Source organism: Sapajus apella, unplaced genomic scaffold, assembly GCF_009761245.1.
Source record: "Sapajus apella isolate SASKATOON/1434 unplaced genomic scaffold, GSC_monkey_1.0 scaffold39, whole genome shotgun sequence".
NCBI classification, from domain to species: Eukaryota; Metazoa; Chordata; class Mammalia; order Primates; family Cebidae; genus Sapajus; species Sapajus apella.
In genome coordinates, this window is record NW_022436979.1 from 19,484,932 (window position 1) to 19,503,067 (window position 18,136).

The 18,136-nt window shown below is 49.2% G+C and overlaps 1 protein-coding gene across 1 annotated transcript in view; it reads left to right on the forward strand.

Annotated features, from left to right (window-relative positions):
* FAM149A (family with sequence similarity 149 member A) overlaps positions 1 to 17,074 on the forward strand; it is a 63,074-nt gene extending 46,000 nt beyond the window's left edge. The window contains 9 exon segments of the mRNA XM_032298602.1: positions 1,199 to 1,389; positions 2,822 to 2,976; positions 7,628 to 7,731; positions 8,217 to 8,426; positions 8,826 to 8,906; positions 10,098 to 10,218; positions 11,441 to 11,563; positions 11,651 to 11,729; positions 16,658 to 17,074. Of these exon segments, the coding sequence (XP_032154493.1) occupies positions 1,199 to 1,389; positions 2,822 to 2,976; positions 7,628 to 7,731; positions 8,217 to 8,426; positions 8,826 to 8,906; positions 10,098 to 10,218; positions 11,441 to 11,563; positions 11,651 to 11,729; positions 16,658 to 16,731 (1,138 nt within the window). The 3' untranslated portion in view covers positions 16,732 to 17,074.
* Positions 17,075 to 18,136: the final 1,062 nt, after the last annotated feature.

Consider the following 18,136-nt stretch of genomic DNA (forward strand, 5'->3'; position numbering starts at 1 on the left):
GGTATGAAGCTGAAAGTCAATAACAGGAAGAAAACCGGAAAAGTCACAAATAAATATATGTAAACTAAACAACCAGTGAGGAGGGCAAAGAAGAAATCAAAAGGGAAATCGGAAAACACATTGACTATTAAAATGGAAACATGGCCCCAGCAATCCCATTACTGGGTATATATCCAAAGGATTACAAATCGTTCTTCTATAAGGACACGTGTACACGAATGTTCATTGCAGCACTGTTTACAATAGCAAAGACCTGGAACCAACCCAAATGCCCATCGACGATAGACTGGATAGGGAAAATGTGGCACACATACATCATGGAATATTATGCAGCCATCAGAAACGATGAGTTTGTGTCCTTTGTAGGGACATGGATGAACCTGGAAACCATCATTCTCAGCAAACTGACAGAAGAGCAGAAGATCAAACACCGCATGTTCTCACTCATAGGCGGGTGTTGAACAATGAGAACACATGGACACAGGGAGGGGAGCACTACACACTGGGGTCAGTTGGGGGGAAATAGGGGAGGGAGGGTGGGGGGTGGGGAGCTGGGGAGAGATAGCAAGGGGAGAGATGCCAGATGTAGGTGATGGGGAGGAAGGCAGCAAATCACACTGCCATGTGTGTTCCTATGCAACAATTTTGCATGTTCTTCACATGTACCCCAAAACCTAAAATGCAATAAAATAAATAAATGGGAAAAAAAAATAAAATAAAATAAAATTAAAAAAAAAAATGGAAACATGGCATATTACAACCAAACTTATGGGATGCAATAGAAGCAGCTCTAGGAGGGAAGCTGATGGCAGTAAATGCCTACATTCAGAAAAGAGAGAGCTCAAACCGACAACCTAACTTTACACCTGAAGGAATGAGAAAAAGAGCAAACCAAGCCCAAACTTAGTAGAAGGAAGGAGATGACAAAGATCTGAGCCGAAATAAATGAAAAGAGACTAGAAAAAAAGAAAGATCAGTGAAACCAAGCGTCAGTGTTTGGTTTGGCTTCGTTTTCCCGCCCAGTTTTATTCATGTGTAATTGACGAGAATTACATATGCTACAAAAGAATGATGCTGTTTAACCAAGAATATGCGTATTAATACATGTATAAATGTACATACGTGGATGTGTGTAGATAGAATTAGTTTAACTCTGAGCATAGATATTTTAGTAATTGGAGTGGGTCTTTATCCTTAGTGATGACAACGGTCTTGAACAAAAACCAGCTCAGCTCGGTAGGAAATGGCGCAAACTCGGACTTCCTCCTGTTTCGCCTCGTGACTGCGTCAAAGATGCCGTGACAGCAGAAGTGTTTGATCACGTCTGGACAAATGTGGTAGAACTTGCGCAAGAGCTGATTAGAAAACACTGGGAAACTACACTCACAGGTACTTATGTGCAGAATTTGGCTTAATAAAAAGAGAAACAAAATCCCTGCCCCTCAGCCCTGCGCCCCTGCTCCTCAGCGTGGCCATACCTAGAACATGGTCAGTGAGAAGACAAGTGGGTGTTCTGACTTTACTCACGAGTGATCTTCAGTCCCTTCAAAAAGGACGCTATTGTTTTTTGCATTATAAAAAATAATGCAGTGCTGGCTGGGCGTGGTGGCTCACGCCTGTAATCTCAGCACTTTGGGAGACGGAGGCAGGTAGATCACCTGAGATCAGGAGTTCGAGACCAGCCTGGCCAACATGGTGAAACTCTGTCTCTACTAAAAATACAAAAACTAGCCAGGTGTGGTGGTGCATGCCTGTAATCCCGGCTACTTGGGAGGCTGAGGCAGGAGAATTGCTTGAACCCGGGAGGCAGAAGTTGCAGTGAGCCAAGATGGTGCCGTTGCACTCCAGCCTGGGCAACAAGAGCAAAACTCCATCTCAAAAACAAACAAACAAACAAACAAAAAAAACAGAATGTAGGCAGGCATGGTGACTCACACCTATAATTACAAAACTTTGGGAGACCAAGACGGGAGAATTGCTTGAAGCCAGAGGTTCAAGGCCAGCTTGGGCAACATAGCAACACCCCATCTCTTCAGAAAATACAAATGAAGAGTTAGCCAGGTGTGGTGTCACATGCCTGCAGGCCTAGCTACTCAGGAGGCTGAGATGGGAGGACCCCTTGAGCTCAGGAATTCGATGTTAAAAGTCAGCTCTGATCATGCCACTGCACCCCATCCTGGGCAACAAAGTGAAACCATTTTCCCCCACAAAATAACAATGTGTATGATTGCAGTCTGGAAAACACAAGGAAATACACAAGAACAAGGCTGGAAGTCACTTTTTTTGTTACAGTAAAAAAAAAAAAATTAATCGTTAATAATGAGATATTTGTATTTAATTATTCATGACATCGTCTGTCATGTAACAAATGTAAATATAGCTAATTGAATAATCCCTTAGTTGTCTTGTTTCAACATATAAAATGTCCTCTAAACTTAACATTGAACAGAAACAAATCATAAAAATGTCGGTAATGGACGCTAATGACTAGTTTTATTCATCAGTTTGTACAATAAGGCCATAATCCTGTTAACCTAAATCCTGTTCTTTTTCTGGCATTTATGGGACTGGTTGGGCTTTATCACGTGCTGAGACTCTTAGTGCCCACTGTATAATCTGTTTCTCCACGTCCCACTGTGACTGCAGTCACAGCAGTGGGTTGCTTCATGGGGGTCTCTGCCCTCCATAGCAATGAGCGTAGTGGGCATAGCATGGACTTGTGGTAGCTCAAGAACAAATATTCTCAATTAAGAGTGAATTCTCAGCATTTGTGTTAGATGATCTGATGTCTCTGGGAATATTGATTCTTCTGTTGACACAGCAGGGGAAAAGCAGAGAGAAAAACTGAAAGTCATTGGAAACAGATTTCCACATGCCCTCGCTCCACGTGCTCGGGCTGATGGAGCCAGTGGCCCCAGGTCTGGAAGCTCTGCGGCTCGCTGTGTCTCCCTGGCTTCTCATCTGAACCCGCGCCAGGTGGGTGTTTTCACACCTTCTCTCTCTCTCTCGCCTTCAGTCTATGTGTCCTTCGCCTCCGTTTGTCAAGAGCGTTGTTCTGTTAAACTGTAGTATTGAGATATTTGGGGCTGCCTTCCACTCCGCCTGCAGCGGGGGCCATACAGGCTTTCCATGGCAACTTAAAAAGAAACCTTCGCAATATCGCAGTGCCCAGAATGCTTGATGCCCTGCCCACGAAGGAGGAGGATGTCCTCAGGTTCCTGGCAGTAAGAGCCCACGCAGGCGGCACTGCCCTTGGCTTCCTGAGAAGTACATCCACAAAAGGAATAGCGATGGCATCTCCGTCATCAATCTGAAAGGACCTGAGAGAAGCTGCTGGTGGCAGCTCGTGCCATTCTTGTTGTTGAAAGCCCTGCTGATGTCCCTGTCATGTGCTCCAGGAATACTGGCCAGCGGGCTGTGCTGAGGTTCACTGCCGCCACCAGAGCCAGTCCCACTGCTGCCTGCTTCACTCCTGGAAGCTTCGCTCGCCAGATCCAGGCAGCCTTTCAGGAGCCATGTCTGCTGGTGTTACTGATCCCAGAACAACCGCCAGCCTGTCACAGAGGCGTCCTCAGCTAGCCCACCTCCCATTGCTCTGTGGAGCACAGATTCTCCTCGCTGCTGTGTGGAAGCTGCCATGCCCTACAACACGGGAGCTCACTCAGTGGGCCTGAAGGGTGGCTGCTGGTTCAGGAGGTTCTGAGCATGTGTGGCACCGTTCCCCAGGAACACCCACGGGAGGTCATGCCTGACCTCTGCTTCTGCAGAGACCCTGAAGAGATTGAGAGGGAAGAGCAGCCTGCTGCTGATGAAGCTGGCTGTGCTGGGGTTTCAGGGGTATGGACTGCCCCAGTGCCTGCTGAGTAGTGCCGCCCAGACAGACGCCAGACCCAGCTCCTGTGTGCACTAACCCTCAGCCTGGGGGTGCAGACCCAGCCCCTGTGCACACTACAGCTCAGCCTGGGGGTGCAGGCCCAGCCCCTGCATGCACACTACTGCTCAGCCTGGGGGTGCAGGCCCAGCCCCTGTGCACACTACAGCTCAGCCTGGGGGTGCAGACCCAGCCCTGCACACTACAGCTCAGCCTGGGGGTGCAGACCCAGCCCGTGCACACCACAGCTCAGCCTGGGGGTGCAGACCCAGCCCTTATGCACACAACTGCTCAGCCTGAAGCTGTAGACGGCCCTGGAGGTGCAGGGGCCCGCCGTGCTGGTTCAGCAAGTCTCTGCTGCAGACTGGAGCGCCCAGCCTGCCAGGGGGCCTGTTCTGCACCTCCCAATGCTCAGGCCGGTGAATGAGGAGGATCAACTCTCAAGCTGTTCTTCCACAGGCCACCAGCAAGACGGAAATAGGGTGATGGAAAATAAACCTCAGTTTCTATTTAAAACAATGGTATTAGGGTCTGTTTGCAATGTGATTATGTCATGAAGTTACACAGAATGACCATGTGGCACTGCTCTGAGATGTGAATCTGGTTTCTACCTTTTGGGAGATAAAAAAATGCTTTCCCCCTGACATTTCCAGCCAGTTTGAAAATGATAAATGTTCTCCCTTCTTTCTATCAAAGTGATAGAAGACTCAATGAGTATACAGCCAGTTCTCGACTTACGACCACGATTGGGACCGCGGACCGGTCGTAACACGATTTGGTCGTAAGTTGAGTAGGCTATATGTACAGTTGAAATGGTGCACGCAGAGATGGTAGTGCTGCCGGAAGCTGGTCCACACTGTCGTCCACCCAGCTGGGCAACGTTTGCGCTGCCAGACGCGGAGCAGTCGTGGCTAGCGATTGTGGTCGTAAAGTCGAATGGTCGTAAGTTGCATAGGTCGTAAGTCCATCAATACCTGTACATTGGGCTTACTCAGCATTTGTCGTCTGCACTTGAGGCGCTTTGAGGAGATACACAGGTGAATCAAGCAGTCCTGAACTAGTGACCCAAAAGCTCTGACCCAGGGGCAGGTGTAAGACATTCTGTGAGGGTCGTGCAGAAGAAAAGAGCCTTGGAGAAGAATCAGAGAGCGATTTGTTCTGATTGGAGGAGGGGGATTGGTCTTTTACTTTGGAGGTGAAATTTGAGCAGAAACATGAAGACATGAGCAAGGCTCTTGTGGGAAGGAGCTCTGGGTGGCCCATTTCAGCCAAACAAAGGCGTGGATGAAGGAAAGACGGGGCGTTTTTGGGGACTGTGATTGGACTGAACTTAGGGGATAAGAAACTGGGAAGAGCAGCATAGTGGCAAGAACGGGGGATGAGGAATCGCGAGGCCTGTGAGGCGTATTTTTCTGGATATGTTGAACTTTTCTGAACTTTGGTGTCCTTAGCTTATAATGAGGATGATACTATCTTGTCCAAGGAATTGTGTGAGGATAAAATCATAGAAATACCGGAGAGCTCCCACCACAGGGACCGGCACATATTAAGCACTTAATAAATTTTTCTTGAATTGCATTTATATTGAAAGATCTGGTAGTGGGTGAGGCTGGAAAGGACGCGCTTGTTCACGGGAGGCCAAGGAACCTGTTTCCACCACCCATCCTGTGTCAGGGAGCAGAGAAAAGGGATAAACACACACAGATGCACACACACCCCACACACATGCCACACACACACACCCCACACACATTCCACACACACACACCCCACACCGTGCACACACATACCACACACACCACTCACACATGCCACATGCACCCCTCCACACACACCCCACACACCATACACACACCCCACACAAACACACCACACATCATACACCACACACACATGCACACACATCCCCCCCACACCCCACACAAACACACCACACACCATACACATACAACATACATTATACACCACACACACACCACACCTCATACAAACACATACCACATGCACACACACCACATACACCACACACACCATGCACACATACACTGCACACGCACACACCACATACCACACACCAACACACATACACATACCAGACACACACCATATACACACCACATGCACACACAACCCACAACACACCAACATAGGAGCTTTGGGGTTCAGAGGAAAAGTATACTTTTCAGAGTAGGGTAAAATAGGAACCAAGCCTTAAATGATGTAGGTGTGATTTGTTAGGGTGAGAAAGGAAGGGAGACTCCTCAAAGCCAAGGCTGAGCTGCACACCTGGCAGGAGCATCCCAACCAAAGATCGTGTGAGACTGAAAGGGCAGAGGCGGGACCGCATCTGTGCCTCGGGGCAGTGGGGAAAGCAGAGCGCCTCAGGCTTCTTTCACGCTTAGGGGAGGCGCTTGGCAAGAGGTCTCTGCCTTTTCTGCTCTAAAGAACCTTTTGGAATCGCTACCTGCTTATTGTATTTTTTGATCGCTTTAAACTGCTCTGACAATTTCAATACAACATTCTCTACTTTAAAAAAACAGGCAGTATGAATATCACAAAAAAAGAACAGCTGATGATAATATAGAAAAGAACCTTTAAATATCAGGCAAAATAGATAGACCTGAAAAATATGGAAATTCTAGAAGCTGGGGACTTTTAAAAATAGCTGCTTTGGTTTCATAAGTCCTTTGTTTGGATAGATGTTAAAAAATAAATGGAAAGCAAAGTGAACAGAGTAAAAATAGAGCCTGCTATGAAATACTCAAGGTGTTCTAGGGGTAATTACAGAAGCTCTTAAGTTACTCCTCTACATGTGATTCTGGTTGCCACGTCTGTTCACGAATCCGAACAGAATTCCAGTCCCAGAAATCCTGTTCTCCCGAATCTAAATATTACTATTATTTTTAAAGTTTTGAATTTTCCTTTAAGCTCCTGGCTCCACGTGCAGAACGTGCAGGTTTGTCACATAGGTATACAAGTGCCATGGTGGTTTGCTGCACCCATCAGCCCGTTATCTAGGTAAATACTATTTTAAATCCTTGTTGGTCATACTGCGGGACTGAAGAGGGAGTTAAGAATCCCTTAGCCATTAGCTCACGCTTTTACAAATGTCATCTGATTCCGTTCTCACAAGAGCTCTGTGAAGCTGGTATGACTTTTCCCAGTGTAAAGCGGAGAATGTTAAAGTTCCAAGAACAAAGTAAGCGTTCTAGAATTACTGACCAGGAAGCAGTTAGAACGGGATTCAGACGGAAGCCTCTCCAGAGCTCATGCTTGGGCCCCAGGCATCTCACTGCTTCTGGGAAGAGAGCCCCGGCAGGTGTGGAGGGGAGGCCAGGAGGGGCCTCCAGGCCTCTGCCTCCCTCACCCTGGAGTTACCAGGGGCTGATACACATCAGAGCTCCCTTGCCCTTCAACTTCCAGCAGAGACTGCAGCCCGGCCCTGCTTCCCTGCAGGGTCCCTGCCAGGTCACCCTGGGCCGGTGGCGCTCCTCCCCGTGCAGCTGCCCTCTTGGTACAGGAGCCCCTTCCTCACTTCCCGCCACTTCAGGCCAGGTGTGCTGAATGTCCCCATGGTTAGGAGCCTTGGGGAATTAACCAATTCATTGTTCACGTCTCAGCCCCCGTCTGTATAAAACACGCCCCTGTATTAGCTTTCCCTGCAGTCAGCCAGTTTCCTGCCGATTTCTGCCAAGCATCGGTCTGGAACGGCACTGGGCGGTTGTAATGTTTTTTTCTTTTTTTTACTGTTCTCAGGTTCATCGCTTCTCCAACAATTGTTATAGTGACATGAATGGTGTCATGAGAATTGAAGCAAAACCACTTCAGCACAGACCTGCCTGTTTTCCCGACAGAACGCAGTACGTATCACTGTGGGTGTCAGTCGTCGTTACCCAGCCTCTGACTTGTGCGGGACACACTGCCGCGCTGAGCACCGCGGGGGACGTGAGCTCACCAAGGTCCCAGTTCATCCCATGCCTCAGATGTGCCCGAGCACGTCCCGGGGGAGTGTGGAAGAGCAGAAATAGGTCCTTCCAGTACCAGCCAAAAACAGCGACGATCGCGCATTTGGTTGGGAGGGTCGGAAAAAGGAGAACAGTCATGAAGCCTTAATCTTGTGGGTTTGACGGTTTGGATTATTCACAATGAAAACCTCAGGTCTCTTCCTGTGAATGTTTCTTCATGAAACAGGAAATGGTGGGTCTTTCTGTTCATTCAACCAGTTCTTAAGAGTGTTCTAGGTGTCAGGCCCTGTTCTGGACGCTGCTCACCCCAGCGCAGACGGGTGTGTTCCCTGTTCTCACAACACCTGCGTCTGAGGAGCTCACAGGACTTCCTTCCCCAGGAATGAACAGGCGGACAGAGCGTCAGGTGGAGGGGCCGGTGCGCTCTCCTCCCCACGGCACAGACTGGGACGGGCCTCAGACACTCACCGATTACTGACTTCTGCAAAGAAAACACCAGTGCCATGGAGACTGCCTTCCCTTGTTCCAGATTCACAGAGACTGAAAACCCCCAATGTCTATAGTGACGAAGTTCTTCGGGGAACAAAACTGTAAGTCTTGTTTCTCTCATGCTCACCTGAAGGTCACACAGGGCCTAGGTGCTTGTCAGTTAGGGTCTGTGGCTCATCCCGGACAAGGCATCCTCTATCCAGTGATAGGCAGACACTTTTCTAATGCGCTCATGGAGTATTGAACGTTCAGCGTGCTCCCGGGGTCCACTTCGCTGTAGACTAGGACATAAGGTCAGGCTATCTCTGTGACACGGGCAGAATGAGCCTCTGATGGTGGGGTGACCTTGGGTGGATTTCAGTGGCCTCCTCTGTAAAACAAATCATTAGTTAATGCCTTTAAATTACATAATGAATACTTTTTAAGGGGAGGTGTAAAAATATTGTATGTAAAATACTATAAAAATGAAAGGAATATGTCTGCATCGGATTCTCTTTAAGGACGCACTTCTCCCTACGTAGGAGTTTCAGCAGAGCTTTGGATCTCAGGGACTCCCATCCCACCGTGGCGTCATTAGAAAGGTACTTGTCTCTCGCCCTCCTGCTACCTTACCCATATCGGCCAATACTTGTGTTGATATAACAGCCAGTGTTTACCGATGCCTTTCTTTGTTACCAGCACCAGGTAAAGGAATTACATTTGTGGTCCTACGTGTTCCCCACCGCAAACCTTTATGTGATTGGGACTCCTGCTATCCCAAGTCTGAGATGAGGAAACGGGCGAAGCCTGCCAGAGATCCTCCCCCAGGGAGAGGCCGAGCTGGGCACACCCACACCCACAAGTGCCCTCAGGCTTCGGAGACCACCCACTGGACCCCCGGCCTGCAAGGGAGGAGTTATTAGGAGCCGAGCTCAGGAGCGGGCGGCCGCCAGCGCTTACCTGGCAGCTGGACTCTCTCCAGACGCGGTCATCATAAACCCCCTTTCAGCTTTTTAATAGGTGCCTGTTCTTTCACAGTTTGGGGCTGATGTTTCCAGCTGTGTCAGGTCTGCTGTGCTGATTCTGTCGGGGTCCCTTTGCCTCCGGCCTGGCTTCCCCAGTGCCAGGCAGCAGCACACAGCAGGCTCTCTCCTCCTGCCCCAGCCTTCCTGGGCCCCGCTGTCACACTTCATCAAATGGAAACCCATCTCTGCCTCCTACTGAGATACATTCAGATGCGTCCGATTGTACAAATCCCTCCGTGTTCTGACGCCTCTCTCCCTGTAGGCTGGTGATGTTTCAGCTTTCCTTTTATGATTGCCACCCTGAGGAGCCCTTTTAAACCGTTCTCCCCAGCTGCTCTCCCACGCCTGAACGGTAGTCCCACAGACGGGCTGTCTGTGCGTAGCTGTGCTCTACACGTAAGGGGGAAGCTGCGGTTTCACAAGGACAGCGCCCGTCCCGTTTGATCACGCTGCCTCACCTGCGTCCCCCGGCTTCTCACCTGCCTGGATTCTGGCCTGCCTCATGTTCCCTCTGACCCCCCCTCACCACACCAGCTCTGCGTCTTCTCACCCCCATCCGCTGTCCTTCACTTTTAACAAGATAACATTTCCGCTAATTATCACAGTGCTATTAGTTTCCTGGGGAGCATCAGGATAATACCACAAATAGCAGACATTGACGACCTCCTGTGTGCTCCAGAAACAGAAATCATAGCTCTTGACAGACGTCCTATCACTTGCCAGTTACCCATTTCCCTGTGTGCTCAGTGACATGATGCTGTGTTGCAGGTTGACTGGCGTAGACCACATGGCTTCCCTGCTGGTTCAGACCTCACGGAGCAGGTTCCCGCCGATAGGCACAGAGACCAGGGAGCAGAACACAGCAGTTCCTGGATCCCACCTTGCTTCTGTAAGACAGAATTCATTCTGTTTAAGTGGACCGTTTAGGCAGTATATTGGAAAACAAACAAAACAACCTTGGCACTTCCAAGTGAAATTAGTAACGTAAGATCTGAGCAGCTGTATTCAAACACCTTCGTAATCTGTTTCCAGAAAGTAAATGGCTTGTGAGAATTTACAGGGAGTGACAGGTTAATTTGCCATTTTGTGAAATGAAAGCATGTCTTGAGCTAAATCAGAAAGTCCAGGTGTCACGGAAATATCTGATAAGATGGTGTAGCGGAGAAGAGAGCAGGAGATTTGGTCAGGAGACAGGAGGGCCACGCGATCCTGCCACGGAAACTCTTCTGTGATTTGGTACAAGTCACTTTAATCTACCTAAGGCTTAGTGTTCTCCTCTATAAAAGGGGATTAACAATGGTTAACCCCAAAGAATTGTTAGGAGGATGAAATGAACTCATCGGTGTTAAATAATTCCTGATGTGAAATCGTGAGCTCAGGAAATTCTGACCCTGGTCGTTTTTATCAGGTCTCATTTTTACAGCCAACCTTTGCCACGTCTGTTGCCGTGGAGGGCGATACCTCTGTGCTCAGACTCCGCTCAGCCACGCGGTCACACAAGGTCTGGGGAGCATGCTGCTGCCCGTGCCACAGCCAGCTGCCCCCAGGTTTGTAGCCACCCCCCACTCACTCTCACACAAGTAACCCGTCTCTATTCATTTTATACAACATAGAAGGACCCCTGTTGTAGGAACATAAAGACATAGAGAGAGGAAAAACCCTGCCCCAGGCAAGGTTTTCTCTTGTATTTCCTGTGCCACCTTGAGCACAGCCCTAGCACCCACTCCCAGAAGGCCAGAGTTGCAACGTCTTAGCGTTTAACCTTCGAATAACTTCATTTTAAACAAGGCGAACATCACCTTAAAAAGCCTGATACTTCACAAATGCAGAATCATATTTCTATTATGGTTTAATGTTAAGAGATGAATGTGGTCCAGGTTTTTTATCTCTCTTTCCCTGTGGTGACACTATCATTTTATCAGGTTGAATACTGCAGTTACATAATCAAAATATATCTCATCAGGTATTTATCCTTAGGAGAGCTGATCCTTCGTGATGTCTAACTAAAAGTTTCCAAATAAATGAGTGAATGATTGAGCATGTAGAGATTTTCTTTTGTGTTTTTAAGGGTTGCATTTATTTTAAAAGAGAACATATTATCCTTCATTTAGTACAGAGGGAAGCAAAACTGTGTGCGGAGTGCCATGCCTGATGGTTTAGAACGGTCACCTCTTCCAGAAAGAACGGCCACCGTGGAACAGCTGTCAAGGCCCAGCACAACCCATGCGTTCCGGGTGGGTGCTCTGTTTGCTGTCACTTTAATTTTGAAAAACATTTGAAAACAATGAAACTTGCCCCTGATGTTATTTTTCCTCCAACAGTTGGATGCGCCTGGAAAAAGTTCATTGACCCAAATGGAATTTGCTGCCCACACATGGACGGGTCAAAGTATTTTAACAGGTCAGCTTTTCTCCATATATAAATAAAGTGATGTAACAGGTGAGATTTCAAGTTTCAGAAAGTGAGGTGGAAGATTGTCTACCTCGATAAGCCTGTTTTTCTCATGGAGGAGGGAACAGCAAGTGTTTCTGGCCGACGGCCTGACCTCAGAAACTCCAGTCGCAGAGCACGCCTGCACAGACACACCCTTGCTTACCTGCCCTTGGGTCAGCAAGGGGGAAATGCCCACATGCTCTCAATGAACTGGGGCCTCACTCTTAAAAAAGTGCGGTCCCAGGAGCAGTCAGTACCTCTGTTTGCTGTAGAGTTTTCATGCCCCGTTTCTAAATGAAACTCTCATCTCAGATTCTCTTTGAAAATCGAATGATAAAAATGCTTAAGAAAGTTAACAGAAATTTGCTAATTAGTTTATAACATAGGGCTGTACAGGTAAACACATCTCAGCCTAGGATGTTGTGTGCAGGATAAAGCTCTAGTGTGAACGCCGGCCAGTGGCGATTCCACTTCCAGTCACCAACACTTTTTTCAGGGCGGCAGCGGGGCCTCATCAGGAGGTGTGCTGCTCGGCAGGCTGATGTGGGATTTCCACCCTCGCTCCGCCACCGGCTGTGCAGCCCTAGGAATGTCCCAATCTCTCTGGGCCTCAGCTTCCTCTTTTATAACAAGCTGGGTAGATAAAATAACGACTGGAAATCTGTGAAAAGGACCTAGCTAGATGCCAGGCGTATATTGCTCGAAGATTATGACTTGTGATCGTTGCTATTATAGATAATCTGAAATGTCAGGGATAATTCATTGTTTTACAGGGAATCTTAAACGTATTGTAATTGTAAAAGTGAACCGTGTAGAAGGTAGGCGTTGTGTCGTGCAGATCCGTCACTGTTCACAGCAGCGTCTCCTTAGCCCTGTGGTATGGTGACATCAGGGATTCTTCAGCTCCCTTAGATTTTGCTCTGTGCGGATAGCGCTGGGCTGCTGTGCCTTTCTGTTGCTTTGTTGTTGCTGTGTGTTCTTCAGCAGCATTAGCGGCTGTGCTCATGGCAATGGCTCACTGTCTAAAAGGCAGCCATGCTACATGGTCGGGTGTTGCTTTTTTTTTTTGAGTTGGACTGTCACTGCAATGCCCAGGCTGGAGGGCAGTGGTGCGATCTCGGCCCACTGCAACCTCTGCTTCCTGGGTTCAAGCGATTCTCCTGCCTCAGCCTCCTGAGTAGCTGGGATTACAGGTGCCTACCACCACACCTGGCTAATTTTTGCATTTTTAGTAGAGATGGGGTTTCACCATATTGGCCAGGCTGGTCTCAAACTCCTGACCTCAGGTAATCCACCCACCTCGGCCTCCCAAAGTGCTGGGATTACAGGCATGAGCCACCATGCCCAGCCCAGGTGTTGCTTTTAACACAATTGTAAATGCTTGGGGGAAAGTAGGTGCCTAAGTTAGGTGATTAATCATCGATGGTGTATCAGGTGCTCACTCAGCGCCAAGGTCTGTGCTGAAGGCTGGGATTCAAACACCAGGGGTGTTTCTGTCTGTGCCTCCAGGAACATTGAGCCTGGCAGGGAAGCTGGAAAAGCCTGTGAGAGGGCGGGCAGGACCGCCTGGCTCCCCTGTCCGGGGCTGGGGGGCTTCCTGCAGGAGATGGCCATCACGAGGGATGGGAGAGAAGGGGGTGAGGGCTGACAGACGTGTCTGCGGATGGCCGGAGGCGGGCGGTGCTGAGAGGGAATGGGGCCTTCTGACACGTTCGCTTTGGGGATGCTGACTGCAGCATGCCAAGTGGAGGGATCCAGTAGGTAGTTCAGGCACACATAAGTGGAGATTTGGACAGGGAATTGGGTTCTGAACTTGTTTAAAATCTGCACTGTTAATCATTCACCAAATGCCAGGTCAGTGTATTCTCTTATCAGTAACTTTTTTTTTTTTTTTGCTTTAAAATAAGCTATTTATTTTTTCTACAATTATAAAAGTAATACATTATCAAAATAGACAGCTTGCAAAACACAAAAATCCACCAAGGAAAATACAACCAAGGCCCCCTAATCTCACCACCTAGAGAGAACGTGGCTCAAAGGCAGGAGCTCTGATGAAGGTGCGCCGTGGCAGGTGCCCAATGCAGATGTCACAGGCTCGAAGTGAGGCTGCAGATCACCCACACACACAGATCAGGAGGCCTACGTCTTGCCCTTCAAAAACGAAAAGCTGCTTCTCTCCTCCGAGCACTCTGTCAAGGTCAGCCCACCATGCCGCTCACGCAGGGAGCCACCTCTGGCCACCAGCTTAGGCAGCTCACCACGATCTACTAAGACATTCAGGAATGAATTAAAAACCAGAGTGGATTCATGGTGACCCCTTCGGAATGTCACTCACTGCTTTCTGGAAGAAGACAGGTGGGTAGAGCCAGCGTGTGGGGACTGCAGTGACCCCAGGGGGGCCCACAGGAGGGCCATTAACACGTGCAGTCACATATGGCCACTTAACTAGTGCAGGACCCAGGGAATGGTCCACGCCTGTCATCGGCGCGTCGCTGCCTCTTAAATACTGACCCAAGACTAAAGAGCTATTCGAAGGGAGAACGCAGCTGCCCAAACGCACAGCTCCAAGACTTTCTGCATCTGTAATGAGCTCTTTGGTTTGAAATATTTCCCCTCCTTAACCGTTATTTAACGCTGCAAAGCTCAGTGTGAAGGGAGTGTCCAGGCTCTCTCAGGAACACTCTGGTTTCTCCTCCCTTCTACTCTGTGCGCAGGAAAACTCGCCACAGGGAAGTCCCTGGAGCTCCGCCTGGCTCCGCAGGGCCTGTGCAGCTGGGAAGGGAGGGCACAGACGCCCAGGGCTAGAGGTGCCAGCCTGTGCATTCCGCATTCTGGAGAAAGCCATGCCAGGTGGTGGTGAGAGACAGGCCTTGGCACGGAAGTCCGAGCTCTGCTGCTGGCTTCTATGGGGCCAGGCATTCCCTACAGGTCCCAGCTTCCCCAACTGTAAAATGGGAATAACACCTCCCTCACGCGCTCCTGAAGGGATGGAATAAAACACGGAGCATGTAATATGGTGCCTGGTGCGTAACAAGCCTCAACGTGTCCAGGGACCCATCCTGATCACCCATGAGCCTGTTTAAGGTCAGCTCTGTCTCATTTAAAAAACAAAACAAAACTGTGCCTTCAAGATCAGGCTCACGGTGACCCTGATCTGGGCCAACCCCACCTGGAACCAGCCAGGCTTGTGCTGCTGGAGAGGACTGGCCAAGCCAACGCACTCGCCCTCGGAACCAGCGGTGAGCAGCCTGGTGAGCTCTGAGCCCGCAGAGCAGGTGGGGCGCCCCACAGGTTGTGCGCAGAGGCCCCTGGGCCACCAAGGGGCAGAAACCTCAGGGAAAAGGAGGCCCTTTCACCCGCCAAAATGGAAGCTTCCCCGCTGAACACCGCATCTCCTGCCACTGTCTGGCCTTTAATCACAACTTAAACCCTTCACGGAGGGACCTCTGTTCCTTGTTGTTTCCTCTTTGTTCATCCATTGGTTGTCTTCAAAATCAAAGTCCAGAAGCTTCTGCACTAATTTCAAAGTCAGGCTGAACCCTGAGGAATGAACGAAACTGTTTCAATTTTCCTCTAACTAAGTCTTCATATAGCTTACCATAAGCAGGATCCTCATCAGGGCATTTCTGAATCATTCCGATCTGTGATTGTAAGAACCACATCTTTCTGTGGTCCTTCTCAGTGGGACAACTGTGCAGCGGACATTCCCACCCAAAAGCAAAGCCTTCGTAGCACCTGATCTCACACAGGATGCCGGCTCCAGGCAGCCTGCCGCCCTGCCTTCCTTCACCACACCCACACTCGTCCCTCCTCCTCCAATCCCCTCACTCCTCCCTCCTCCTCCTCCAATCCCCTCACTCCTCCCTCCTCCTCCTTCGGTCCCCTCACTCCTCCCTCCTCCTCCTCCAATCCCCTCACTCCTCCCTCCTCCTTCAGTCCCCACACTCCTCCCTCCTCCTCCTTCAGTCCCCACACTCCTCCCTCCTCCTCCTTCAATCCCCACACTCCTCCCTCCTCCTTCAATCCCCACACTCCTCCCTCCTCCTCCTTCAATCCCCACACTCCTGGTCTTCCTTCAATCCCCACACTCCTCCCTCCTCGGTCCCCACACCCCTCCCTCCTCGGTCCCCACACTCCTCCCCCCTCCTCCTTCGGTCCCCACACTCCTGCCTTCCTCCCATCCTTCCTGACACCCTTCCCCAGGTAACCCCGTATCCGCCCTCAGGATGGCATCCAACAGGGCCTGGCTCCCAGATTCAGGCCTGGACACAGGGCTTCAGAGGAGGCGCTCTTGCCAGTAACTCCGCGACGGCTACTATTGATGGTCAGAGGCCTTCTCTGTATCCACAGAAGTGACCGAGGGTCCAGAAGAGGGATGTCCGTCTTTCTGAGGGTTTCTGTTCTTTTTCTCTGGCAAGCAGGCAGGAGGCCTTCTGCTACCTTTGCGTCCAGGTCAAAAAGCACCAGGAACTACTTACCTAATAAACGTTATTTCTTCTGTGATAGAAAAAAATGAAGGAACCAAAGTGGTGTCCCAGAGAGTGGGAAGGGTCTCTTAAAGCAGCTGGTGTTGCCCCTGTCCTTGGGAAGCAGGAGAGCTGCCAGGACGTAGTGCTCCCTCAGCCTCGGGGGCCAGGACCCGCCTCTGTATGGAAGCTTCTAGCAAATCCACCAGCTGGGGAGGACAAGCAGCACTTAGGCTTGGTTCCGCAGGAGCACCCTTCCCTCTTCTCAGGACCCTAAAGGCACTGTTTGCATATGACTATTTCCTAATTTATACAAAAGTGACGTTAGTTTTTTTTTTTTTTAAGTATTTGCATGGAATGTACAAACGAGCTTTCTGAGTGGTTGCATGATCACATTTTCATGAGCATTACCTTGTTTGGTGTTTCCAGGTTCACAGTATGTGCCTAGGTCGTTTCAGAGGACAACTCTGACCTTAAGGAAGAGATTCCAAGTGATATCTTGAAACCGTTTCACCAGAACCGTCGGAGCACCGGTGGCTCCGCACAGCACTCTTCACTTCAAAGATGGAAGAACAAGGGTTATACTTATCTGTGCGTGTGACCGTGTGGGATGTTAGAGGAAGAGAAATGCAAACAAAGAAGTCCCTGGTAAAGAGGGAGAAAGTCAAACTCATCAAGCTGTTTTACTGGAAGCATCTCCAAGGCTCCGTAGGCTTCGCTCAGAAGACCTTTATGTGTTTACCATCCGTCACTTTATCAATGACACACAAACATAAGCAGGGCGTGCATGCACTCACACACTAACTATGTATAAGACTATGGTATCTAGGAATATGCCATTTGCAACTTTGTACCCTGAGGCATTTTCTAGTCTCATTCTATTAGTGATTCCATCAAAAGCCTAGACACGAACAGATGCTACTGTTTGAGACAGTGTGCCGGTCTGGATAAGATGGTCCTCGTCATGCTGACTTGCTCATGCATCTGTAAAAAGTGCTTCAGCCATGAACCTCTTGGAGAAATGTCAGTGGCTAAATCTCCCAGACTAATTTTCTTTTTCTAGTTTTCATCTTCCAATTCAGACAGTTCACGTGAAGCACCCCCCAGGGTTGAATGTAAACGTAATTAAAAGCTCTGGCAGGTGTTTGCAGTTGACGCTCCCCCGTGGGAGGGGAGCCTGGCACCCCCCATGTGCCATCGCGAGCTGGCCTTTGCTCAGTCATCCCCCTCATTGACGCCGTCCCAGAGCCCTCGTCTTTTCACGCTCTGTCCCCCTGCTCCAAGCGTGTGCCTCCATCTAACGAGACTGTAGAAAATGGAGCAGACAGTGGGAAGGGGAATGGGTCGAGGCGAGGCTGCAGGCGTGTCTTTCTCCTGTCCCCTCCCCACTGCATTTCTTGATTGTGATTTAAGTCCTTACACTCATTTTTATATTCTCAGATCTCAAATCAGCTCATTTCTTCTTTTCTCTCAGATAATTGCATTTTATTAGCCTAATTATTAATCCAAACTGTAACTTTATATGTATAACGTTATATATATGAGCATATTTATAAACTGAGAATTATAAACTGTATACACACACACGTATATATATCCTATAAATGCATAATAAATTATTTTCACATTATTTCTGGCTGGAAGGAGAAGGGATCATTGCCTACTTGTAGATGTCTGGAGTTTAAAAGATGTGTTGAGACTAAAATTAATGTTGTCCTTTATCACAGAGTGACAAAACAGAAATGACCCTAGAGCCTTGCCTCTGCTTGTTAATTTCTCCTTGACTGAGACACTGTAGGCAGCAGCAGCAGCGACCACCACGTCCATGCCCTTTAACATGGGCGCAGCGCCATGCAACCAGGGAACGTTGCCAATGCTTAGTTTCCTGTGTCAAACCAACCAAAGCGT